Source organism: Python bivittatus, unplaced genomic scaffold, assembly GCF_059951505.1.
Source record: "Python bivittatus isolate LINGU-HERP-01145 unplaced genomic scaffold, Pbiv_v1 ctg000980_np1212, whole genome shotgun sequence".
Classification (NCBI taxonomy): Eukaryota; Metazoa; Chordata; class Lepidosauria; order Squamata; family Pythonidae; genus Python; species Python bivittatus.
In genome coordinates, this window is record NW_028277125.1 from 25,124,611 (window position 1) to 25,152,222 (window position 27,612).

The 27,612-nt window shown below is 37.2% G+C and overlaps 1 protein-coding gene across 3 annotated transcripts in view; it reads right to left on the reverse strand.

The window, feature by feature from the left end:
- Window positions 1-2,643: 2,643 nt before the first annotated feature.
- AGTR1 (angiotensin II receptor type 1) overlaps window positions 2,644-27,612 on the reverse strand; it is a 45,255-nt gene continuing 20,286 nt past the window's right edge. For all 3 annotated transcript variants that reach the window (XM_088131725.1, XM_088131726.1, XM_007428326.4), the window contains one exon: window positions 2,644-5,343. In XM_088131725.1, coding sequence (XP_087987851.1) covers window positions 4,210-5,295 — 1,086 coding nt within the window. In that variant the 5' untranslated portion in view covers window positions 5,296-5,343 and the 3' untranslated portion in view covers window positions 2,644-4,209. The remainder of the gene's footprint in view (window positions 5,344-27,612) is intronic.

Sequence of the window (27,612 nt, forward strand, 5' to 3'; positions counted from 1 at the left end):
CGCAGGAAATTCATAGATACTTTCAACAGACTTCTAATATCAATGCTTCCAAGCACATACTATTGTGAAATCACTAACAAAACATCATCAAAAAGACATTTCTTTTGGCATGTTTTCTGTACCACCAACTGACTGCTACCTTTCTGCAAGTTAATCCATTCTGTGGATGTTTACATTTTATGCTATATTTCCAAAAAAGAGCATTACATCCATGATGGGAGGAAATGAATAAAATAAAGCTCTGTTTTTAATAAATAGAAATGAATATAGTTTCATTTACAAGTTCAGCAAGCCAACATTTAAAAACAATTCTGCCAGCAGAAAAAAAAATGTTTTTAATAGATGTGGCAATAGCTGAAAAAGAAAATAATTCCTGTGTTAGTTAAATATATATGCTTTCTGTTTAACAAGTGAGCAATCTGATCAATTTTCAAGATGATGCTCTGAAATGAAGATGACAATGAAAGTGCATAATTGTATGTTGCTCCTTTAAGAAAGAATGCAGATGTTCAGGTGGAACTATAAAGGACAGCTGCACTCATGTTTGAACTTGAGTACATCTTGCCATGTGATCTAAGACTTTAATAAAATTTTGTCTCAGCTCATGCAAATAGTTGTTCTTGCATTGATGCATGCATGGATCCTGCTCTCCTTCAGACTTCCCAGAAGTATATTGAGATCATGTTCCACCTTGTTCTCTGTGCAGTTTGAGTCCTCCACACTTGGAGAATCTTTATGCAAGAGAATGCTTTGGACCAACCACAGTTCTCCTTTGCTACTTATACCTTAATGACTTATGGCAGTGTAATATATCTTTTTCTTAAAAGATGTTGCTAAACTATGACTCCTAATAGTCCCAGTCAACATCACCAATAGTGAAGAGTGGGTACAATAGCAGGTGGAGGAACATCATGTTTTAATTAAAGGCCTTAAAGTAATGTTTTAATTAAAGGTCTTACATTTAATTAATGCTTTGGTAGCCAGTGCACCCACAGAGATGTTAATGGAGATTCTACTATCTTCAAAACAGATGGTATCAGAATATATATTTTTCTTAAAGGAAAGTTGTCATATACTATTATAGTAATGTTAAACAAATAATGCATTTCCTTCCCCTGTTTGGCAATGCAGGATTGGCCACCTGGAGACTAAGATGACCCATTTTATACAGCCTTAGAAGCACCAATCCTGGGTTCCATTAAAAAGACATAGATAAGTCCAGCAGCAGGGTACGGCTATTCATTTTTGTCGTCTTTGCTTGCAGTTATTTGACCATTATTGGATACTGAGTTGAAATACTGGATATAAATCCTCCGTAAGATCAAGGGTACTTTTAATTATTGTTAAGAAAAAATAGCTGCATGATTTTCTTTGCACACAATAAGTCTGTTCTACAGATTTAAAAGTATGCAAAGTATATATACACAGATATAGTGATTAAGAGCTCTGGGGATTGATAACAGCTGCTGAAAGAATATAGAGCACATGTGCTTAGTTTGCAATTAGAAAATAAATCCATCTGACTTTTAATACCTACTGATCCTACCAGAGGTTCTATACTATACTATACCATACCTCTTTCCTTTTATTACTGACATAGCGTATCTCATACAAAACTTCCTCAAATCATTGTGCATTCTTAATTATTTTTGTGCAAGCTGGTTTCAGACAGACTCTTTTGGTTCATTTTTTTGGTATACTTTAATGGCACTGTCTCGTTCATATAATACAGAGCATCAATACAGTGTGTCTGTGTATTTGTGCACATACATGTGTGCCTATGCTCATAGGGATGGTGGGGTGCCTTTTTGGCATCTCACCATATTTGGTTGGCTCTACTGCAGTGGCTCTCAAACTTGGCAACTTTAAGATGGGTGGACTTCAACTCCCAGAATTCCCAAGTGTACATTTACCACATGCAAATTTGAGTATCTGTGAGAAATGTTCTATATATCAATTTGCCCTGTGTGATAACCTCCCCTTTTGAATCTAAGTATCTGGAAGCTACAGTGGTCCAAAATGTGGTGGCACAGGCAGTTATGTGCAGCCCAAGATTGGTGCACATTACACCTCTGCTCTGTGAGCTGCATTGTTTGCCAGTTTGCTTTTGGGTTCAATTCAAGGTGCTGGTTATGACCTATAAAGCCCTACATGGCAGGGGGCTAGGGGTATTTGAGGGACTGTTTCTCCGTAATTACATCTGTCCATCCCATCAGATCTGGGAGAAGGGGCATGTTGTGGGTCCTGTGTACAAAGATGTTTTGTCTGATGGGGCCCAGGAGGAGAGCCTTTTTTTGTGGTGCCCGCCCTCTGGAACATCATCCCCCCTGAGGTCAGACTGGCTCCAACCTTGTTGGCCTTTAGGAAGTCCCTGAAGACATGGCTGTGCTTTCAGGCGTGGGGATCCTGTGGATGTGGGGAGTCTGCAAGATGGCTGCACTATATGCGAGCTTTGAGTAGAGATCTTCCATGCTTTTATGTTTGTGATTTATTATTTTAATTGTTTTTAATTTTATTTATATACATTTGTTTTTTGCTGTTTTAACTTGTAAGCCAACCAGTCACATAAGTGAGATGGGTGGCTATATAAATTGAATAAAATTGAACTGAATTGAATCCACAAGGTTGTGTAAGATCAGTAATGGGGTGGGGTGGGGTGGGTGGGTGCATGCTGGCTGAGATTTTCTTCTCATGAGAGATAGAAGGAAAGAAATGACATGTTCTGCTGTCATTTCTTCTCAGTCAGCCTTCATTTTTTCTTTCATGTTGTTTCCTTGTATTTCTTTTCTCTGATGTTATTATTTTATTATGGGGTAAAAAATGAGGGATTTAATAGGTTGAATCATGACTTAGTTCTTCTAACCCTATTTTTTCCACAAGGCCTTAAATTTACCAATTTATATTATCCAACTATAAGGATTTTTTTTTTTTTATGGAACCTTTGCACTTGACAAAGAATGACTGTATATTAAAACTAAAACAAAATATTCTGAGTTCTGAATTTTTTTGTAGAAGGATATTTATACTGATAAAATAAATGAATATAAGGTAGTTAAATGGTGTTTCTAATGAAAACTGGCTTTTATTTTTTGTTTTGTTTTTTGCATAAATTATTTTCACAGAGGAGATTTGCATACATCAGTATGCTTCTTGGACTAATCCCACAGATGCAAAAGGACACTTTATGGGGTAAAACTCCAAGTGGGAGAGTGACTGGCTACCACTCAGTTGGATCAACATTTTGGGGAAACTCAGAAAAATGATTGAAAATGTGCTCACTCTTCCTTGTACAAATTAACCTTCTCCACATAGTGTCCTCCAGATATACACTGTGATGACAATACAGCAATCATTGGAGTTGTAATCCAGTACATATAGAAGGCACCAGTTTAGGAAAGGCTGTGTTATCAAAACTTTTCCATACCGTAAGGCCCATTTTGAAAGGAACCGCATTAAATAAACAGTAGTAGCTATGTATTTCTGAAAGGCAGTTAAAATTGTGTGCAAGTAAACAAACTTTCCACAGATGTATTTTGCCAAGAGCTCATAGAGAGGGAACTATCTTTGGAATGAAGCTTTTTTCAACTGCATTTAGAAACAGTGCTATATTCTGAATGTGGTACATTTAGCCGTATATGTAGCAAATGTTACTTGAACATGGAAAAACAGTTTATCTAAATATGGATTCATTCTATATTGTATTACACTTTACTCTCATTTCAAAATCTCACAGTATTACTGATATACATTAGTTCAGTTCTGGCAGTTTTCAGTTTCTGGAGAAGATGAGTGTACTGTATGTAATTAAATGTAGTCCAAGTAGGGTTTGATTATAGTTAAATAGGCAGTTCTTTCACATTCTTGAAACACACCATGACCTTTCCTTTCCTTTCGTTTCAGGACTCTGGAAATAAGCCTTCTATATAACACTTATGTATAAGGCAACACAAGGTAATTTCAGAGACTTTTCTACAAGCAGTTGGATTAGATGTTCTACCACATATCATTTCCCACCAAGCTCTAACATCAGAAGGCAGGATGCTTGCATTCTTTAGTTAAGACGTTCCTCTTCATAACATGAAATGAAAGTAACATGAAATGAAGGTAGTACTCAATTTTCCCAAGGATGAAGTATCTCAGATCCAGCGCTGCAGAAGATGAGCATTGTCGCTCTGACCAACCAACAGCAAAACATGTGCTGCCGTACTATCATTCAGCAACCAGGGATTCTTTTTTTCTGATGGTGAGGATTAAGTCTTCTGAAGGTCGATATGAAAGGGAGGTCATCTTTGTCGACAGACTGGAATGCCTGACATTTGGAGGGATGTATTTGAGTAGCTGAAGGAAGTATTTTCTAAAGTTTTTTCCCCAGAAGCCGTAAAAGACAGGATTCAGGCAGTTGTTAAAGTAAGCTAAGCAGATTGTGAAGGGCATAACTGTATCCACAATATCCTCAACATCACAGTTCTTAATCACATCAAGCTGAATCAGCACATCTATAAAAGTAAATATTTGATGAGGAATCCAAGAAAAAAAGAAAAACAGAACTATTGCAACAATCAACTTAAAAATGTCATCACCTCTGCCGTTATTTTTCTGAAACTGGTAAGCCCTTTTCAAAGTTTTCCAGATTAATATGTAGCTTATTAAAATGATCACAAAGGGGATGAAGAACCCCAGAATATTTTTGGATATGCCTAATCCAATTTTGATGGTTGTGTTTTTGGTTGAGTTCCTGCGTGTGCTATACCAAAAAGCACATACTGTGATATTTTCATTTTCCATGAAGTATGCACGACGGTGAATCACCACAGGCAAGCTGGCAAGGGCTGCCAACAGCCAGATGATGATACAAGTTACCCGGGCAACGAGCATTGTGCGTCGAAGGCGGGCCTTCATCGGATGCACTATTGTTAAATAACGATCTACACTGAGGCATGTCAGGAGAAACACACTGGCGTACAGATTGAAGGTTGCTGCAGCTGAAGTGATCTTACACAAGCAATTGCCAAAAGGCCAGTGATACTTCATGGCTGTTGTAGCTGCCCATAATGGCAGAGTTACTAGGAAACACAGATCTGCCAGGGCTAAATTAAGCAGAAATACACTGGCCACAGTTTTCAGCTTCATGTAGAAGTAAATGATAATCACAACCAAGCTGTTTCCAAATATACCAATGATGAAGATGATGGTGTAAACAGTTGGAATCATGACAAAAATATAGTCGTGTCCCAAAAAGGGACAGTCAATGGGGTTTTTTTTATCAGTCTCTTCTGTAGAGATATTTAGGATCATCGTGATCAGTCCTGCTAGAGGTTGTGTGGGAAATGATACCAACAGCACCTGAGAAGGAAAAATAAAAAGGTTATTACTCCAGGTTTTCGGTTTCAATATATTAAGAGCACTCTTTTTATAGCCCCTTAACCCTAATTTTGTTAGAGTTTAAAAGACTATATCATATCAGGTCTCTATGATGGCTTAGATACTTTATCTAGTAGTTTGGTCTCTTTTGGCATCTAAATTGCCATTGGGGCAGGGACCATATTAAACCAGCTGTCTGGATGTGCCTGATGATACCCCTGAAGCAACACTTTTGCTTAGTATCACACTGTACTTCATGGTTTCCTCCCATTCGTCCTCTTGGTCTAAGGTATGAGGTTTATTAAGTTGGTGTATCAGACTAAATAGCATACACGGTTTCAGGCCTAAGCCTTAGATAGCTCTGTGTCCTAAGTAATAGTTTAAATATTTCTTGAATTGAGGTATAACCAGTTTTTTTTTTTAAGACTTTATTAGAACAAAAGGTGACCTTGTATCCTGGACATTAAAACACCATAAATAAATGAAATGTTGCTCTTTCCCCAGTGTTATCTTATCAATGTAAAAACTAAATATAGTACAACTGCTAGTTTCCAAGCCTTAGAGTTCTGTATCTGATCCATCAGGGATAGATTTGGTAAGCATCTGAGTAAGTTTCTCTGGCTGCTCTTGGAATACTAAGACAAACAACACAATTAAATGTATGTTTTAATGGTTCTCTAAAGATGTTGTCTGAGATCACAGAAATTTAGCAGACATTAAGGAAAGCAAAAGAGAACATTCAGGAACATGTTTATCTGATCCCCTGACAAATACTAATTTAGGTATGATTAGGGAAGCGTGTTGGCTTTATCCTTAAATTCACATTGCTTATGCTAAAATTAACCTGGTTAAATAAATAGGACGCAAAACCAATGTTTTAATGCTGATTATAAAAATTAAAAAAAAGAAACAATTCTGTATTTCTGGTCTGCTGTCAGTGGCAAAAGAGTAGTTTTCAACCTTCTGTTGGAAAAAAAGCTTATTCCAGTAAGCGTTAATCTATCAGGCCAAAACTACTTAATTAACTACTTAATAAAAGATCCTGAGTTCTGTGTGAGTAACCTTTTTCTGTGAATCTGAAGTTGTGTAGGCCTACACAAAAGGCATACTAAATGAATATAAATTTGGAAGGGCCAATGGATATTATTCTATCCTGCCTGTGTTCATACAACGTGCTTATCCAAGTCAGTTAAAAACCTAGTGACTGTGTTTGTATAATGTGATTAGTGTTAAATTTGGTTAGGATTTTTATGGCTTAGCCATTTTTGCAAACTCAGATTGACTGGTGACTTTAATATACTGCATAAATCCAAAAATGGGTAAGTCAGAGACAAGATTACATATGATGTGAACATGGTCACTTTGTACATTTTCCGCATGCACCATATCACCGATGCCACCCAGTAATTTGTTATGTGATTAATTTTAGCCAAAAATCCTGAACTAGATCTTTTGGAAAAATCAATATTGGCAGTTTTACACTGCCATTAACAGAGGGAAGCAGCCACCTGGTCCCAACTGTCAGCTGATCCACCGGCTGGGAAAAAAGGGAGATTGTGACTGCATACTAGAAACTTATTCTTTTACGAAGGAAAGAGGGGAAATGGTTTCTTAATCCATAAAGCACTGGAAGCTTTGAACAATTCTCCAGTTTGAAAGAGAAAGTGTTCTCTACTCTCAGCTATTGGCTACTTTAAAATGAACAATACTTAGTTCCAGCACTGTCTCTGAGCTTCAGATTCACAAGGCCATGCAGTAAAGCTTTGAAACCTGCAGACAGTAAAGACCCTGTAGAGAAGTCGTGGGTTGGTTTTAGAGCGCATTGAGAATTATTAGCAAGTGGAAGGCTGGGACTGAAGCAGATTTCTGAAGTTGAAGCATATTGGGATGATTTAATGAGTAGTGGTTAAAAGGGTGCCACCTTTTGTGGTTTTTGTGGTCAGCTGAGGAAAAAACACCTTCACGTTAGAGTTTAACTAAAATATTTGCAGTAAAGATTGTTCATGGATTTTATGGGAGACACTGATTTCTTTTTAAGTGAACTTTCTTTGTTTGTCAGACAAATTCTAGTAGTCTGAAAATCACTGTATGAAACAGAAGAAATGTAAATGAAACGCATTTAATAAAATGCAAACCTTTGAATGTGCATGCCATAAGCTAGCCTTTCCAAATATATTGCTCTCTGATATCCTGGATTGCAGCGCTAAGAATTCTCAGCCAGCACATATGGAAGTTTGCTGGTGGAGGAAAATTGATGTAAACAATGGATTCAAACACAAACAGATTCTCAAATTAGTTTAAAATTAATGCTAAAGATTTTGGAAATGGTTTGAAAACCTGTACATGCTTGTACTATATTTTAAACTACTTAAATAGAGAAAATGGGAACTCTTTTTTTTTAATTTTACATAATTATGGATGCTTTTCTGAGTGAGCTCTAAAGTGTCGGAGCCTTCAGTTCAACTTCTTGTCTTCAAAATATTTTTGATTACAACTCCCAATAGTTGTAGGGCGCAACTCTTATGATAGCTAGGTGTGTCTCACAACATGTGGAGGACATCATGTTGCCCCCAGTAATTTATAATGATTGCTACTGTTTGTTGTTTAAGAATTTTCATTTGACACCACGGAGCCCTAAAAAGTAACACCTGTATAACTTTCTCATGATAAGGTAACAGTGAGATATAGTCATTACCTTATCTGTATGACCTTGGCGGTTATTTATTTGACATTTTACGTATCTTTCAGATATAACATCCCAGTACTTAAGCTGCATAGAGGAACCATTGCTAAAATCCAATTTGGATTTTTATACCAAAGGGAACTTCTAACACTTCCAAAGGTTCCAATTTGTTGCTCAGAAATTCACAGCAATGGCACTACTATAGAAAATTGAAAAGCAAGTAGAAAGCTTAAGAACTAAGCAATACATATTCTTGCTAAACTAGAAAATCAAGACGGCAGCTGGCAGAGATAGGATGGTATGCGACGCCTCTGAAAATACTTTTGCTTTGCACTAAGTTGCTAAAAATAATAAAAATTACAATGCCCCCCTTAAAAACAGCAATATCTACTTAAGATACATTTAATTTACCTAAGCCTGATCAGGAGAAAATGTAAAAAATCCCTAAATAATGTATGAAATATGTTTAAAAGTGGAGAATTGCACATTATTGTAAATGATTCCTGGCTGTATTTAGAATGTCACTTTCAGTGGCAGATTATTTAGCAGCATTGATTTTAGCTAATCAAAATACAATTGGGATTAAACCTGGCTCAAGTAAAGCAATCAGGAGAGGTTCTATTTTCATCAGAAAATGCACTGTGAAAATTTGTTACCTTCTTTAGATTTTAGCTATAGAAAAAAGGCAAATAATACCGTTTGGTCTTGACCTTTTCCTTTTAACAATATATAACATTTTTTAAAAAAAGAACTGTGTTTGATACCTCACAATGTAATTAATTATTATCAGGGAATCAATGGAAAGAACCTTGCAAAGCTGAATATTTAATTAACCTAAAGCAATTAAGAAAGGACACTTTGTTTATTTGTGCCTTCTTTGATCAGAGTTCATATTATGCTGCCATTTTGCTGATTGCCTGTAACAAACAGTTTTAATAATAAAAAAAAAAAGCGAGACAGGAATCATTCAAGTCTTCCTTCCTTCCTTCCTTCCTTCCTTCCTTCCTTCCTTCCTTCCTTCCTTCCTTCCTTCCTTCCTTCCTTCCTTCCTTCCTTCCTTCCTTCCTTCCTTCCTTCCTTCCTTCCCTTTAAAAGTTCCGGCAAATTGGCGTTATGTAATATTTACTTCAAATAGGCAGCGAATGCATCTAGAGTTATGTAATGAAACAACAGTGCTCTAGCAATTGAAAAGAACAAACATTTGTATTAGAATTAACAGTGCTAGAAATCACCAGTACTGTAAATTCCAGTAGGATGATGCTCATCATTATCCAGCCCTGTATACTCAAATAACGATGTATGAATGTTTGACAAAGTAGCATTCCCGACTGAGAAGAGTCTTCCATTTGCATTGAAGTGAATGCGTGGAGAAATTCTTTACAATGCTTCCAGCTCAGTGCAGGAAGATCATGAGTGTTACACCTGACCTTGGTCCTCCCCTAGAGATTGCTGATCCGTAGCTTAACCGTATAAGAAGTGTATCTCAACATGCTGGCTGGGGAATTCTGGGAGTTGAAGTCCACATATCTTAAAGTTGCTAAAATTGAGAAACACTGGTATAAGACATAGACTTCCATAGAGAAGGTTCCCTGTTTCAAGCTCAGGGATCACCAAGGAGAGCAGGAAGCACCCCTGTTTGAAATCCAAGGACAACAGAGTTTGACAAACCAATGATCTGAATCAGTTTGAATTCATAGTGTGCTAAGTAACACTATGTTTTAAACATAGTTTATTTGACAAACCATTGTGGTCTGAATATCACATAACACACTGAGCAACAAATCATAGTTTGCAAACCACAATGGCCGGGTTTACACACCCTACTTAGCCAAAACCAAACAAACCACATGTATGACTTGAGAGCTCAGCCCACATAAGGAAGCTTCCCATATCATATTCAGGCGTAATACAATTCCCATGAAAGGTCTACTTTTTTAGCTGGGTAAATATGGTGACAAACATCACAATTATAGCTGCCAAATTGCTGTTTCTGTACTTCTGCAACTTGCATGTGTTATTGTTGCAGATTTTTCCATAAATGCCAACTAGAAGCTTGGCCACAGTGTTAAATTGTGCCCTGACCTCCCTAACACCGAGAGGCCAAAGTAGTCTTTGTCAACAGGCCCACGTTCAAGTGGCAGCAAATGTTGTGATGATCGCTGAAGGCTCAGTCTCTCATCAAATTAAATGGAAAGCTGCTAATCCCTGTTGCATATGACTGTCCTGGTTGACCTTTTATTTTCTTTTTTTTAATTACAATGATTATAATAAGTCACTGATGAGAATGGGCTGTTGCTTCATACTGTTCCACCAACTATTATTTAGCACTATGCTCATTTCCTATGTTGGATGATCATACCTTCTAATTAAACTGCCTGAGATAACGGAGAAGGATGCTGGGCCTCTCTACAAGGTAAACAGCACTTTGCTGAAATGAAAAACAAGATGAGATACTGGTGGCTGCAGCTTCCTGTGACAACTTCATTAACAGCAATCACGTAAGCAAGGACTGCAAGCCAGATTTCAAAGAGAAATAAATTTTCAGCATTTGCCTTCCAACAAGGGCCTTCTTGACAGTAAGTGGATACGCTCTGTAAAAAGGTCACCTGAACATCTTATGTGAAGGACTATTTCACTGCCTAATCTCTAGATATTTGCTCTTGTTGCAAATGGAATGAAAATATAGCCTTATTATTATTATTTTTTTAACATGGCCAAAATGATTCTTTTTGGCACAAAATAATACTCATATATGACTTGTAAGCTTCTTCTACAACTGCCTTGAGAAGGGAAAATATCTGGGAATATGACTTTAAGCAAAATAAAACTTGAGTATAATTTGATAAAAAGGTCAATCACCACTTTCCTTTCAGCAATTTCTTGGACCATCGCGTAAAGAAGATGAAGCTGTTCAGTTTTGCAATTAATTCATAGCTGCTTGGGTTTACTCATGTGACCAGGAGAGAAAACTGGATTCAGTCTAATGGCTTCATTTTAGATTTCAGCAGAAATTCAATTTTAGTTAGCTAGAGAATATTGTGACATTATTATGTGCAGTGTGTAATCCCCAATTGGCCAGAGTTGTTTGTGGAAGAAAAGTGGGGAAAAGTGGGGAATGCCTAACAAATAGCAAAACAGTAAGAAAGTGAATAGCTTCCCCTGTTCCTCTGTCACCTCACATATGGGATCAAGGGTTAGATTTGGGTGCAGTTATGTCCAGTCATTACTTTCAGAGTAAAGAATGACTGTGAAGTTAATTTGACTCAGTATTAGTTTGGAACGATATAATTTATGACAGACATACTTTTAAGTCTTCATCTTAACCAATAATTTGCTGTCTTTCATCCATTTCTCATGGCGCTCCACTGAACTGTTTTAGTTTAAAGGAGGGAGAGGGGGAGGAGAGATTCTAACTTCCTTCCTTGTCTTTCTCTGCCAGTAGCAGTATTACACCAGAATCAAAATGTTTACATTCACAATTATTATTCATTTGATTTCTTCCTACCACAGTCAACAAACTTAATACATTTTGCTATTTTCCCCATCATTTTTGAGCCTAGGTTTATCCTAATTTCTGCAATAAACATTGGTGCCAAATAGTTTGGAACAAGATTGTGATATGCATGATAAATTACAAAATGTATGCTTTTATTTCGGAAATTTGAGTCTTTGGAGTCCTTCATTAGGGTTCTACATATCTCCAAAGAGGGTTTTGTGTTGATATCCACAAAGTAGTGCTGTATTTCTAAAGGTCACAATATAGTGGCTGCCCCAGTTCACTCTGGCCTGTAAGAGTAGCTTCTGCTCATATCATCTTTATTGAATTGATGTGCTGATTGAGTTGGATCATCTTTACTTCAGTGCTTCATCTCTATAAGACAAAGCACCCCATGGAGAAGATTAGGTGTAATTGGAATAAAAAGTGAACACAAAGACCCAATTCTTGGCTTGGAGAAGAATTCAACTCATTTCACTTTCACATTCAGAAATGCTAACTGCTGCTTCTTTTATCCACATGAAATTCTTCATACCTTCATTTTCTTCTCACTCACCACTTAGCTGCTCTTTCTCTCTGCCTTATAGTATCTGAGGCACTATACATAGATAGATGAAATGGCAAAGATACATAAAAGCCCACCAGGAAGCTGCACGACAGATTAAACACCACTAATGATGACATCATTGGTGGGTATGAATGAGGTCCAGCTGGACTCAGAGAGAGAAGAGACAATTCTGTAATTTTAAGCCCAACTTTGAGCCCAACTAGACTGAGGTGGAGAACTTACCTTGTCATGACTGAGAATGTGTTAATGTGAATAAATTATCTCACTGCCTCTGTCACTCTTTCTGCTCATTTAATCTTTTGTCTAACTGAGGACAAACTAGATATGATGTCATTCATGTAGCTGTATGAAAGTGTTGATAAAAGAAAAAGGCATGGGCTCCAGGGATTTGCAGCACTTCTGAATTTCATTTTAAAAAGTGTTTCTCAGCATGAATGTAGTACCCATCTGCCACTCTTTAAAGCAGCTAAATCTTGGGATGACACGTCTGCCCTGCTACATCATCTTGGGAAAACACATGCCTGCTTTCAAGAGTTGCAGAGAGGTGCTACGTTCACCCTCCTATGTGTTCTGAAGCACCATTTTGGAATCAAATCTGAAGCAATGCTCAGCTCTAATGTGAAATGGGAAGTAAAAGTAACCTTGAGGAAGAGCTGCAACCAAGATAATGGTTGGATAAGAGAAATCTGAGTCCAAAGCAGGAATGGGGATGGAGAAAGTGTCTCAGCATTGACCCTCCCCCTAGTTGTCTTGAAGATAAAGGGGGGGGCACATTCAGACTTGCAAGATTTTGTTACTGTAACTTTATAATACAAGTAGTAGCATTCATCACTTTGGTTTCCGGTCTACCTTGAAGGGCTGCATAATGGCCTTATGGAAGATCTACAAAGAATTGGGACCTCAATGGTGAGAAATGTGTGTGACCTTTCTTTGCCACCACAGCTGTTCATATTGGCTACCATGTGTACCTTTACACTGGGATGTGGGGGAATTTTCATTTGGCTTCTATGGAAACTTTTCCCTCAGGGCAAATAGGTGCATTTGAATGAGGGGAAGATATTCTGTGTTGGGATTCCAGTTTGGGGCAAAGGATGACCACCCACTCCATGCCAAGGTTCTATCCTAGTTCTTGTACTTTTTAAAAATGGCCCTTTACCAAATTGCTGATTGCTGAACAACAACATTGTATGTAAGCAATATCATATGTCCTTTTCCTCCTCCAAGGCTATTAGCATAAAATAGAATGGAAAATCTGAGTTAAGAAAGCAGAATTTTAAGTTTTTTTTTATTTTTTACATTTAACCTGTCCAGGAAGCAAAATACAGTAGCTTAAATGTATGTAACTGTTTGAAGCTCTCAGGGGAAGCAGATTGTTTCATTTTTGCCACCAGCCATCATGGGGTGCCTTTGAAAAGGGCCTCTGACTGTTATGTATGGGGTGCTGTTGGAGGGACAAAGAAGACTACTTAAAAACCTTTGTGCAACTATGAAAAAAAAATAACGCTTGTGACACCTTCAGATAAATGCAATTTTCTTGGCTTTGTGTGAAAATATCTGCTGAAAGCATGGCTAGACAGAGGTGAAAAAATAAAGCTATTTTCAACTAGATTCTTCTATTTTTCTTTTTTCTGAGGATGATTTTAGTCGAAAATGAAGGTAATTGTATTACTCAGAATGAAATGGTTTTCATTTGGTTCAAAATTTACTTCCCCACAAATATAAGGCTTGACCACTAGAGGTCTGTATAACATCTGTTTTTTTTTTTTTTAAAGAATTTATCATTACTCAGTAGTATCTATAATTTTAAAGAATCTTTTCATGCTTCAAAATTAATAACAGAAGGGAGGATAAACTTTATTTCTTGTGCAGATTAGAGGATAATAATAGATCTTTTCCCTTCCTAATTGCTGCTATTTTAGTATATTTTTGATTTGCTGACATTTAACCTAATATCCTGCTGTAGTAAATCATGGACTGAGATTTTGACATCTGTTGCTATAAGGTCACATATAGCTTGCAGTCCATAAGCATACTGAATCTAGTTATGAAAAAAGTCTATATTTACCGTAATAAAAACTCAACAATAAGGAAATAGGAAGAACTCACTTGTGTGGCAAAATGAGCAACGCTGTCACAGAAATAATTCTCTATACTTTTCAGATATATAGCAGAGTTCTTCCAGAGAATTTTTTTAAATTCTGAGAAATCAGAGGATATAAAGTTTGAATCCTTTTCCTGATTCTTTCTTCCCATGCACATTCTATCAATGTCGTCATTTCTCTGTTACCTTTGTCCACTGAAGTTAATGGTCCAGAAAATAGGAGTATGTAGGAAAACTCCCAAACTGAAATGACTCTTGCTTATAGTGACCTTATTAGTTTTATTATCTTGAATGAATCCTATAATAAGGTAGCCCCCTTTAATCTGATAATTAGGTGAGTCCCCTTTGGCCCAAGCAAACAGTCAATGGGCCTTGGACACTGCCCATTACAACACTTTGGTTCTTCCCATCAATACAGTAGCATGGAATTTTTGGCTAACTGCAGGTTATATTGACTTGTACTTTCATTTTTTTTTATTTAAAGAAATGTAGTAGTAGAAAGGATAAAATTCCTTTCAGGCTACTTATTAATCCATGGTACTGACTCTCATATTCAGGATGATGATGATGATGATGATGATGATGATGATGATGATTTACATACCCAGTACCAGACAGTAGCTGCTGCTGCTGCTGTTCTTCCTCCTCCTCTTCTTCTTTATAAGACATTTATGTTTTTAAATTTTTTATTATTTATTTACGACATTTCTAACCTACAGGTTCACCTTGTCATGTTTCAATTATTTTTGATGAAGAGTGATAATTTCATATCACTTTTCTTTGCGTGAAAAGAAAATTTGTATATGAACACATAGTACAGTATATATAGGTAACATCATTACCGTCTTAGGCCATGTCTTACATAACGGCTGCGTCACACAAGATAATCTACGTTAAAATTCGGTTAGGTATTTTGAAGTTCAGCGTGTTAAAGGAGCCCAGTTGTGGTCTTCCCATATTGTTTGACCACACTAACTCATATTATGACTTATTTGTTTAATAATATCTTCTCTCATTTATCTCTCTGTTATTTCCCACATTTGATCCTATACTTTAGTACAGTAATGGCTTAACAAAACAATCAAGCTACAGCAGGCATTATGTGTGCCAATACACCGTCATACTGAGCTTCTCCAAACTCCATCTAAGATAGATAGATAGATAATTTAAACAATGGGATAATGGAATAACTCAATTTGAAGTGCCAACTCTGGCCTCATATTTATTTCCCAGTACACCAGTGGGACCAAAGACAGTTTTAGAAAGTAAGAATAATGGCTGAAACTTAGTGCTTTTTGCAGAAGTCTGTCCATCAAACTAACTGCTTCCCGAAACATACTTTAAAAAGCCACAGTTCAGCATCAAACTAGCCATACCCCTCCAACTGAGGGATAGGAAATACCAGTGTTACAAGGAGTATTATTATGATACCAGTTATGATTGTTACAGAAACTGGAAGAATGCCTAACGTATGTGCTAGGAGAAAAACAGTGAATCATAAACAAACATCATTATGCCATGCCAGAAAAACAGAAATGAGTTATTCTTCTAACTTTTCATCACAATCTCTCATATTTAAATAATTATAGAACCTATGTTTTGTCTTCCAATAGGGAATTTGTTTTCCGAAAGACAAAAATGCCACAGTTTCCCCCAGGGCTGATAAAAAACAGGAATCTTTTGGAAAAAAGAGGGAAAAATAGTGGAAATTGCACATCTGTGGTTGAGTGAATGAGTGTAACAGTGTCTGGGAAAAAAAAAGGAAGAAGTTGACAAATATGGACACTTCCCCAGCTTCTAATGAGAAAATGATGGTGAGAGAAGGAAAACACGGATTTCCTGAAGTGCTGGAAAATGATATCACTGTTTGACATATGGCAGCAAAGATGTTGTACTCACTGTTCCAAAGATGACAACAGATATTTTTGTCCATCTTTAGGAATTGAAAGCTGTAAGGATTTTTTCTTTTATTCACCCTCTAATCTTTCCACACTAGGAAATATTCAGTGTAACTAGGAGGAAGAATAATGTAGAATGGATTTTTTTTTATTAGACATGGCAACATGACAGGTTTACTAAGCTCAAAGCATTGGATCCACCCTATGCAAAATATATTAAGATTCTAGTGTGACACATTGATGTTGACTGTTTCAACTCTTTACTTTCCTGGGGGGAGGGGGTGCCAGTGAGTCAGTCTTGGATCCTGGTGACTATATGGACAAGTCCATGCAGTTTTCTTGGCAACATTTTTCAGAAGCAGTTTGCCGTTGCCTTCTTCCTAATGCTGAGAATAATTACCCTAAGATCACCCAGCTGGCTTGCGCCTTAGGCACAACTAGACCTCATGGCCTCTTGATTTCTAGTCCAGGGCCTTTAACCACTACATCAAACTGGCTCTCCTTCAATCATAGGATCTTATAATTTGATTTTAGAAAGAGGATTTGAGTGATCAAATTAAGAACAATTTTAACAGCACCCTGATAGTTCCAGAGGGATAAGACTAGCATATAGGTTACCTAGGTTTCCATCTGGCAAGGATTAATAACATACTGAAGGAAACAGGCTACTTACTGGATATAGTATGAAGAAATCAGGCCTTAAAAGGAAGTCCCAACTGAACTCTTATTACAGGAGTGGACACAGTTCAGTGGGAGAGCATGTGATCAACATGCTTAAATCCCCAGATTTCACCAGGATCACAAGGTAGCACCAAACAGATGATCACCAGGTAGATGAAACATTAGAGAGTGTCAGCCAATCAGTGCAGATACTACTGAGAAAGATGTATCAACAGTATGACATGCTGAAATGGATAATTTGACTTCTTTGATTAGAGAAAAGACACTAGCTACATTTATTGGTGACTGGAAGCCTCTTATGGACTTTTTGTGTAAGAATGAAAAAAGTGAACTTGTGATTTATGGTTTTGATGATTAGACAGGATAGATTATAGAAAGAATAGTATGATGTACCATTACAGAGAGAAGTTAAAATATATTTGTACTTATAACTGCTGTGAAGAATATCGGAAGCCACTTCTTTATGTATTTCTTTCTTTTCTATTTTTTCCTAACTTTTTTCTTTTCTTGTACTTTTTGTTTTTTCTTTGATTTCTTTCTTTTTTCTTTTTTCTTCTTCCTCCTTACTTTATATTAGTTTGTGTTAGTTTTTAGCTTCTTGTTTAAAAGCTTTAATAAAAATTATACAAAAAAACAGTATGAGAGTTTGATGTAAGGCAACTTCCTGTATTCATTTCTTGAGTTAAAGGCAAATGGTTATGGTCTATAGATTACATGTGGTAATGAACCCATTGAAAAATAAAATCATGCCTCACTGAGATGTTGGATAGTATGCTAATCATGCAATTCCTTCTTTCTTGATTGCATTACTCACAGCTCAGTGTTACTCTACCAAGGAGCAGTGTTTGAGGTGATACCATACAACATCAAAGTTGTATTTGTAGTGTTAGATTAAGGATTGCACCTGCACACATTAAATTCATTATTTTATGTTTCAGCGATGGACTGACAAACATAACTGTGTAAGCTGTCTCAGCATTCCAGATAATGATTACTTGACCTAGTACCAACAGGATGATCTTTTTGTTTTTTTCTCTGTGTAAGAAAATAACAGCATAATCCCTTTGCCAAGCAAAAAGCAAGCAAGTAGACTCATCAGTTTCCTGGCAAGCCTACCTCAAAAACAATAGGCAACAAAACAGCGGTAACAAGAGATCTTAACCACCGAAAGTGTTTCATTTGCTACTGTACTTAAAAAAACATTGTCTGTAACATTAGCATAGAACAAAAATGCTATTTGTCAGGCAAAGTCAGCTATGAAAGCAGAAGTAGAATAAGATTTCTTTGTTTTAGCCCCATGTGTAAGGAGAGTTATTTGGAGGCATAAATAATGAATGAATTATTAAACAAAAGAGCTATCATTGGATCAATGATGTTCTGATATTAGAAACAGGGTTTAGTAAATAGAATATCAGGTACTAATACCGTGTACAAGTGTTTTCCCACTTTTTTGAACTAAAGCGACCACAAACCCTTGCCATTTGCCGTGATGGTTTAACCAATGGCAGTTGTAGTTCAAAAATTCTGGAGGACATTAAGCTGCTAGTCTCTGATCTTCTCCAGGTCTTCTCCTGAACAGCATATGGCAGCCAAACTGTTTAGATAGAGTGCCTTCCTCTCTCCTAATTTTGAGACTTCCCTGTGTGTAGCATAGCAATCTAAGAAAAACTCTACTCGATTTTGCCTGTAGAATCTATGAAAAAATACAGTAATAAATCACAAGTTAACAGATAAAAAGAACAATAAAAATGATAAAGAAATCAGTATGGTTAGTCTTAAAAAATGTTACTCTAAAATTCACATAACTAATTCAAATTGATCCTGTATGAGCCATTAGAATGCAGCAAATCTCTATAGCTAAAATATAAAACTTGGCAACTAAGTATGTAACTTTAAAGTCTTGGTCTGTTACTAAATACTATGTATGAAGTTCATTGGGCTGGAAAATTTTTGAATAAAGGCTCAATTAGCCTTAGCCAGTGTTATCCAAACTTGGCCACTTTAAGATGAGTGGACTTCAACTCCCAGAATTCCCCAGCCAGCCATGCTGGGGAATTCTGGGAGTTGAAGTCCACTCATCTTAAAGTGGCCAAGTTTGGACAACACTGGCCTTAGCCAAGAGTCATACTAAATTCATGTTGTAAAAGATCATGAACAATTGACTCAATCTTGCCTGATTCACATGGGCATAACCTCTAGAAATGCCAAGGGGAGCACATTCATGTAGGCTGTAGAAAATGCCCATCAATACTTGAGAAGAGTGAGCACAAGCAAACCGCTCAAAACTTTTCTTAGATTCTCTGAGAGGTTAATACATCTCTGAGATTTCACTTAAATAATTTTGAGACGCTATGGCTCAAATCTGCTGTTTGATAAGAATGTTAGCATTTTCTAATCCTAAAGGAATAGATGGGTGAGAGGCAGCATGAAAGCAGTTTACTTATAATGTTCTTCTATCACTTTGACATATAATTATCAAGATGAATGAAAGCAGCCCAGTTGGATCTAAGTTCATTCTTATTCAGGCAAATAAAATGACTAACCAAACATTGGCTTTGATTCTTGGTAATCTAGCCACTAGGCTTAAAGCCTCATTAGAGACTTATTTAGGAGTCAGAAAGAGAAACATTTTAAAAAATGATTGTGCTTCTTCTTCTTTTTCTTTTAATATATATTTAATAGACAACCATGTAGAAAAAAGGAATAAATTAAAAAGAACTGGAAAGTTGAATGAGAATTTTCAAAATAACATTAAATCAGTGCTACATATAAAGTAATTTTAACTGTTAATGGAAGTGAATAATCAATGTTTAACAGAAGTAGCCAAAATAGTAAGAATTGTCTATCGGAATATGAATTAGTATACACTTCTATCAAATTTAGAAGATTTTATATTATTTATTTATTTATCAAATTTGTTGCCGCCCATCTTGTTGAAATGACTCTGGGTGGTTTACAGCAGATTTAAAATCAATTAAAATACAATATAAAAACAATCTTAATAATAAATAAATTCCAGGAAAGATGGAAAATTGGTGGATAACTTAGGGAGTGTTGTCAGGCGCTAACCACCCCCAGGGACAGTTAGAGTTCATATCTCCCCATGCATGCTGGCAGAGCCAGTACTTTAGCCCTTTAAGGAAAGCCAGGAGGGTAAGTGCCCGCTGCACCTCTGGGGGGAGAATATTACAAAGGGCGGGGCAACAGCAGAGAAGGCTCTCCTCCTGGGCCCCGCCAGCCGACATTCTGTTCCTGACGGGGACCACAACATGCCCTCTCTGGTTGACTGGGTGGGATGGGATGTAATGGTGATCCATCCTTATTATGAAAAAACAGACAAGTTCTTATATTTAAAACATTATGTTAAAAAAAAAAATCCAAACTTCAGGTGTGGTATAAATCCATGTGTGGAATTACGATCCATAAATGATTTCCAAGTTAAATTCTGCATCAAACCTTTTGTTGAAATACAAACTTATTTTTGACATTGGTGGGTACTCCCATAACTTAGCCTGCCATTCTTCTAAAGAAGAGTTTCTGTATGATTTCCATTAAGAAGTGTTAAGTATCCTGGCAGCTGTTATTACATAAAAAACAACTCTGTATAGTTGGAGGGGTATAGTGTTAGTGATATTTTCCAAAAAAACCCAGTTAACAGAAAAGATAATTCAATTTTTATGACTGTTTAATTATTTCAACATTTGTTTCAATAGCCTTTCAGAATTTTTGGGCTTTATAACTTTGTCACTAATATGTAAAAATGATCAAACCTGATTGTTGCATTTCCACCAATTTTTGGATTATTATTTTTTTTTAAACCCTGATTGTGTTTTTTTAAAGGACCCAAAGTTGGAATAAGAGCCAAATTGTACTCCGTATAGTAAATGTGTGACTGATTTCACAACAAATGATTTGATGGCAGCTGGAATAAAATTCCCTTTCTGCAGCTCATGAATTCTTAAAATTGCTACAGTACTTTTTTGAGCCACAGAGGAAGCATAATTAACATGAACAGTTTTCTTTTTAGTAGCTTGAAAAATAACTTCTAAAACATTTCACTTAATCTAAGTCATGTATGCCTATATGCTACTTTAGCATCTTGGTTACTGTTGGAGACATTAAATCTGTTTTTTTTTTTATATAGAATGACTAATTGTTTCTCTTTACAGTATTGAGTGCTCTCCTAAGACCATCTGAGTAATAGCCAACTAACAGTGTCATCTAAAGCAGAAAATGTAGCATTTATCCACCAGGTTCAGACATGTAAATCTAACTTCTGCTTATGTTTAATATGGGAATTCGCACAGATATTAAACAAAAGAGACCAGATATAACCTTATTGTAACCTCTTAACTATTGTAATAATTGGATTAGAGAGCTGATCCAGCCAACAACATCTTATTCTAAGTCTTGTGTTGCTATAAAGTATCAACAGCCTTGTTTATTGATAGTAGACTTCTTAAGCTTTTCCCATAAAAGTTCTCTTGAGACTGAGCCAAAGGCCACCCTAAATTCCACAAATACAACCAACAACTGAGAATAGTGCTGCAAAATCTTGCAGTGCTCTATAGTAGACCTTTGTGAAACTTCCCTGTTCATAAACAATAACCACACCCCAATTATCTGGGATATGGGCAAAATGAAGGATACAAACAATTGGTTATGATTGTTGTCCCTATTTTTCAAAAAGGCAACAGTTGATCCTGCCAATTATAGGTTTGTAAACAGACTATGAGGATCTCAATATCTTGAGATGAAGCAGCGCTTCTTACCATCTTCACCACGTGCAGATTTTTATGCATTGCCTCTGTATCAGTGAGACTAGCTTGCATCTCTCTTTGTTACAATTTCAGTGACATTCCAAAAATATATCAGCAAATTTGTCCTAATCCAGATCCTTTTATGTTATAATTTTGGTCTGCTATACAATAGATAGAAAAGAGGCTAGATGGGCTTAGGGCAAGGCAATGTGTGAAGATTTAGTGCATATGGTGAAAAAGTACTCCTAGAAATTGTGCTCCTATTTATAATAGTTAAAAGTATATCCAGTCTTGTGATTCATCATTCCTTCCTAAGCTCCTCCCTGATAGCATTGTTCTTTCCAATGATTCTTAATGGAAGGCTGTCCAAGAATGATTTTCATCCTGGGTGACTGAACATCTTGTTACAATCAGTCAGAATAGCAATTTAATGATGCCTTTGTGTATTGTTAAGAACAACAGTGGGCCAAGTTTCTGACACCATTCAAATATGGGAATTTCATAAGTAAAAATTATGTCACCAATAAGAATTAGGAAAAAAAAATCACGTACATCAATCCAACCCCACGCCTATGCCTGTTTTTGTTTGTAAAGTCATGAATGGAAAATTCCCATTTTTAAATTGCATTTTTGCCAATACCCATGATGTGTATTTTTTCATGAAGCTGCATTCATGTGTAACAGCACGGCCACACCCCAAAATTGTATGTACCAATAGATCACATGCTGCCATCCAGATGTTTTGGACTTTCTATCAGCCACAGTTAGCATGGCCAATAAGAAAAAAAAATATAAGAATTGCAGTCCAAGATGTCTGGAAGAAACCAGGATGCCTAAACTTGTGAGAATGTGATTAAGGTGGTTTAGAATATTATCCTAAATATAATATAAACTAAGAATACTTTTAAGAGAAAAGGGGGGAGAGAAAGAGTGAGCAATCCTATGCAAGTTTATCTGAAAATATGTTCCACTTTTTCATGGACTAACATTCAGAGAAGTTTGAACATGACTGCAGTTTTAAATACATCTGACTTTGAAGTTCAAATCTGAACTTTGAAGGAGTTCAGTCTATGAGCTGGCTGAAATGCTGACAGACCAATGAAACACAACATCCCCAGGGAAACAAAAAGGCAAGGAGGAAATCTGTGGCCAGGTTTTTATTAGCTTTTAAAAGCAGTCGGGGAGGAGAAAGAGCTGAACTTGATTGAGGCTTCAGTATTAGAAGAAAGGGCTTAATTTTCCCACTAACATAAATTAGTCATATTTCTTTAGGATTTTGTTTGTATGAACGTATTCAAAGGTTAGATGCAGATCATCATGGAGAAAAACTATGTGGTCACTAAGAGTTGGCACATAATCAACCTCATTCAATGGCTTCTGATTGAATGTTAGAAAAAATGGTAAGAGGATTCTGATAGTGGAATGATTGCCAGAGAGGAGCAGTGTTTGTGTGTATGTGTTTTTTTATGTGTGTTTGTCTCCTCTACTGGATGTGTTCAAGAATAGGCTAGGCAGCTATCTGTCTGGGGTGTTTTAATCTGCATTTTTGCACTGAGTAAGGACCTAATAGTCCCCTTACAAGTCTATGATATTGTGAAGAACTTAGCATGCCATCTCTACATTTAAGGAGAGATGGTATATAAATGTAATCATTTAGTAAAATACCACGTAGTCAAGAACCCAAAATCTTTTCTCAAGAGTTACGGAAAGTTCGGCAGTGTAAAAATTTAATAAAATTCAATAAAATGAATAAGGTACATGGAAGAGAGCAAAAGGTGAGGATGCTACCTCTAATCAGGTTTATTAATATATAACAAGATACTTCCACACATTTGATTGCAGCCTTCAGTTGTTTCCAGCCACAACATTAACACCTGCACAGGCATCTTTGAATCTACTACATTTATCTCAAAGGAACACTAGATTTTCCCTAACAAAACTTTCACCTTTAGTGTAAGAGAATAGGCTTAGGCTTACTGAAAAATAACAGGGGTTTATGGGTGTCCAGGGAGGAGTAGCACTTCTGGTGGAGGAGCCTGCCGTGCCCTTTCTAGGGCTGCTCGTTCACCTTTGGTCCCCATCTTGCGCTCAGCTCTCATCTGTAGCTCCAAGTAGTTGTAACACCCGCAGTGGCCACACCCCAGTAAACTGTCTAGGGAGATGAGACAAACCCAGTGAGGGTAGCAGATGGGTCTTCAACTCTCGGTGAGATAGGGGATTTGTCTATCCCAGCATGTGAAATCTGGCCCTGGCAGATTGAGTAGAGAAGACTGACAGTCCAATGGTCAAGAAGGCAGGCCCAGCAGGCACTAAGAGCATGACAAGATACTTAGATGTCCTGATCATCTACTGCAGCAAGAGACATCTCCAGCTGTAATGATTCTCCGTGCTACTGGATTAAAGTCTCTTATGCTGAGAGAGTGGGATTGCTCCTGTGCAATGGGTGTCCACTTAAAACTCCATCACACACAGGTTTCTGTTGTGCAATTCATTTTCATCTACAACTCATCTGCAAATCAACTCAGTCCAAATCTAATGAATTGAGCCCTGTGGCAATGGGGGAGTGGTGAAGCAACAGGTGGAGTATTAAGAAAAACCAATCCAATAAAACTCATTTTCAAAGCCTGGAATGTCCACACCTTGCTGGATAGAGACAAGGTGTCAGGGCCTGAAAGATGAACAACGCTCATAGCAGCTGAACTTCACCATTATAGCATTGACATTGCTGCACTCAGAGAGACCAGGCTTGCAGACAAGGGTTCATTACAGGAAGCAGTGAGTGGATATACGTTCTTTTAGAAAGGGAAACACAGACTGACAACAGGATTCGTGGAGTAGGTTTTGCAATCAAAACTGCTCTACTGAAGAACATCTCTGCTCTACCCACTGGAATAAATGAACACATTATGAAGTTCCGCTTTCCTCTCAGCAAGTCCCAGTATATCACCATTGTCAGTGTCTATGCACCAATTCTCATGAGTCCAGACAAAGACAGGGAAGGTTTCTCCAAGGACCTGGACCAGATTATTCAAACAACCCTCACCAGTGAAAAACTTGTCATTCTAGGCGACTAAACCTGTTCTGAAAATTGGATGCAGTTTAAAGATGTCATCATATAGACTGCAACAACTGTACTTGGACTGAAAACCCAGGTGCACCAAGGTTTGATGAAAACCATGAGACCAGTTCAGCAACCCTCCAGCCCAAAAACAAGGCATATGCAGACTGGTAGAATGATCCATCATCTGTCTCAAAGAAAGATAAGTTTAAGCACCTGCAGTCCAAAGTACAGATGGAACTGTGAGAAATGCAGGACGCTTGATGGTAGAGAAAGGCTGAGCAGGTGGAACGCTATGCAGACATGCATGCCACCAGAGAGTTCTTCAGCGCCATAAAGTCAGTTTATCGTCCTTCTAAATCAGGATGCTCCCCCTGCTGTCATCTGATGGGTTGAGCCTGATCAAAGACCAGGAAGGGCTGAAAAATCACTGGGTTGAACACTTTTCCAACCTACTCAATAGACTGTCCACAGCTGATCATGATGTCTTCCAGCAGGTTCTTCAGATGCCCGTCTTGGATGCCCTAGACCTGTCTCCCTCTACTGATGAGATCAAGAAAGCAATCTCGCAGATGAACTCAAATAAAGCAACAGGACAGGATGGCATTCCTGCTGAGATCTACAAAGCACTAGACTCAAACACCTTACAGGCATTTCAAGACAACTTGGAAGACATTTGGTCCACAGAGGGGATGCCTGATGACTTCTGTGATGTCCTCATTGTGGCTCTCTATAAAAATAAGGGAAACAAATCAGACTGCAGAAACTACAGGGACATCTCACTGCTGTCCATTGTAGGCAAGTTCTTTGCCTACATTCTTCAATGACAGACTTGTCACTGCCTCAACTTCCCAGAGGCACAGTGTGGCTTTGGGCCAGAATGGAGTATAGCAGACACAATATTTGACGTGAGGCAAGTCCAGGAGAAGTGCACTGAGCAGAATGAGCCTCTTTACTGTCTTCACTGACCTGACAAAGGATTTGACACAGTAAACTGGGAGACTCTCTGGATCATCCTGAGATGTTATGGATGCCCAAGGAAATTCATGAAGTTGATTCAGCTACTCCACAACAGAATGACAGGACAGGTTCTTTACAATGGTGATACATCAGCTGCACTTGCCATTTCCAATGGGGTAAAACAGGGTTGTGTGCTAGCCCCAGTCCTGTTCAACCTGTTCTTTGCTCACATGTTGTCATGTGCTGTCCAGGGTCTGAAGGAAGGAGTGTACATCAGATACTGATTGGATGGCTCTTGTTGCTATGCTCTTCGGCCTATCGGGCTGAACAAGACTGAAGTACTTTATCAGCCCGTGCCAAATACCAACCATGTAGAACCAAAAATCTTGGACATTTTGGAGAAAGAAAAATGGCAAGTGTCAGCCAGCAGCTGATGAGAGGAACTCTACTGCTGGAAATGGGGGGGGGGGGGAGGGGGAAAAAGAAAGAAAAAAAGAAAGGGAAAAGGAAAATGATGACTAAATGCTTTTAAAAATAGAAGAGTCCTCCTTGAACGGAAGTGTCAGCAGGAGCAGTCAGTGACATCAGAATGGTGGGTGTGACGTTACAAAGTTCTGCCCCGTTTTACATGCATGTTTACATGTTATGTTATTATATTATGCTTTTAATAATTGTTAGTCACCCAGAGTTACTATGGTGAGATGAGCAGCCATATAAATCAGATAGATGATAGTCACTATCTATTATAGTGACTTATTATATTAGTCACTATAGTCACTAATATTCCTATTTTCTATGAAGATGTCTTGTTCTTATTGAAACTCTCTAAACTGGTGACCAACACCACACTGGATCCCATGCTACAATTCAGCTCTGAAAGTTCTTGCTTGAAAATTTCACTCTGCCCTGAATTAGAAATACCATTGTGAAAGATGTTTAAAATGCCAAATCAGAGAACAGGCTAAAGCATGTTTTTTTAAAAACATAGCTGTGATGTATTCTGTTTGTACGTGGTCAAATTCTAGCATAAGGAAATATTTTTGAGGTTGCTAACAACAAATAGACCAATCTTACTAAGTGTTCATTAATCAACATGGAACATTTTGATTAGATCCAATTAAGTTAAATTAAAATGCATCATATTGGACTAAAGCAAATTGATTGAATCCTTTATATTTTTAGAGTTTGTTCTGACCATGACATGTCATAAAACATAAATTCTCTACATTATAAGCTGCCCAGAGCCACCTATGAGATGAGTAGCTATATAAATATGATAAATAAGTAAATCAATTGTAACATGTTTGTTTACAGATTGGGATTAGCTGAATATAAAGATTTGTGTGTGTGTGTGGGGGGGGGAATCCTGTCCACCAGAGCATCAAACAGTATTAAAAAGTGCCAAAAATGTTGCACCAGACTTAGAGAAAAAATTCTCAGCATAACAAAGGGATTTTTTTGTTTTAAATCCAAAAGCTATTTTTTCCACTAACAACATCTTGGAGGGGTTTTCTGGAAAATTAGACAAAACAAAACATCTTTTATAAGTAGAAGTAACTCAGTGCCCTTTGTGCGTTGAAATAAGACCTTACAGAATTGCATGTATAACCCTGTGTGATTTGTAGTTCACATAATGATCATGTCCCTTGCTAATTGGGTGGCAGTAGAAATGGAGATACGTGTGCATAGAGAAAGGATACACGGATCAGTGGAAAACTGGCTCATTTTATTATTCATATTAGTAGGACAATCTTTAGCTCTGTTTTCTTAACACGTATTCTTAAATCTATTGAAATGTCTGTTTTTATATCCAGCTTTTCCTAACTTTACTTTACTTTACTAACTTTACTTTACTTTACTAAATTTACTTTACTTTACTTTACTTTACTAATTTGCTTAACAAAATGTTTAACCCACACCAATCCAAATGGACTCTGGATAGTGAAACACACAAGCGTGCCTGCACACACACTCACACACACACAATGCAAAGAAAATGATCAGGTAAAAAGAATCCCACACTATAAGATGAAATCTTAAATTATA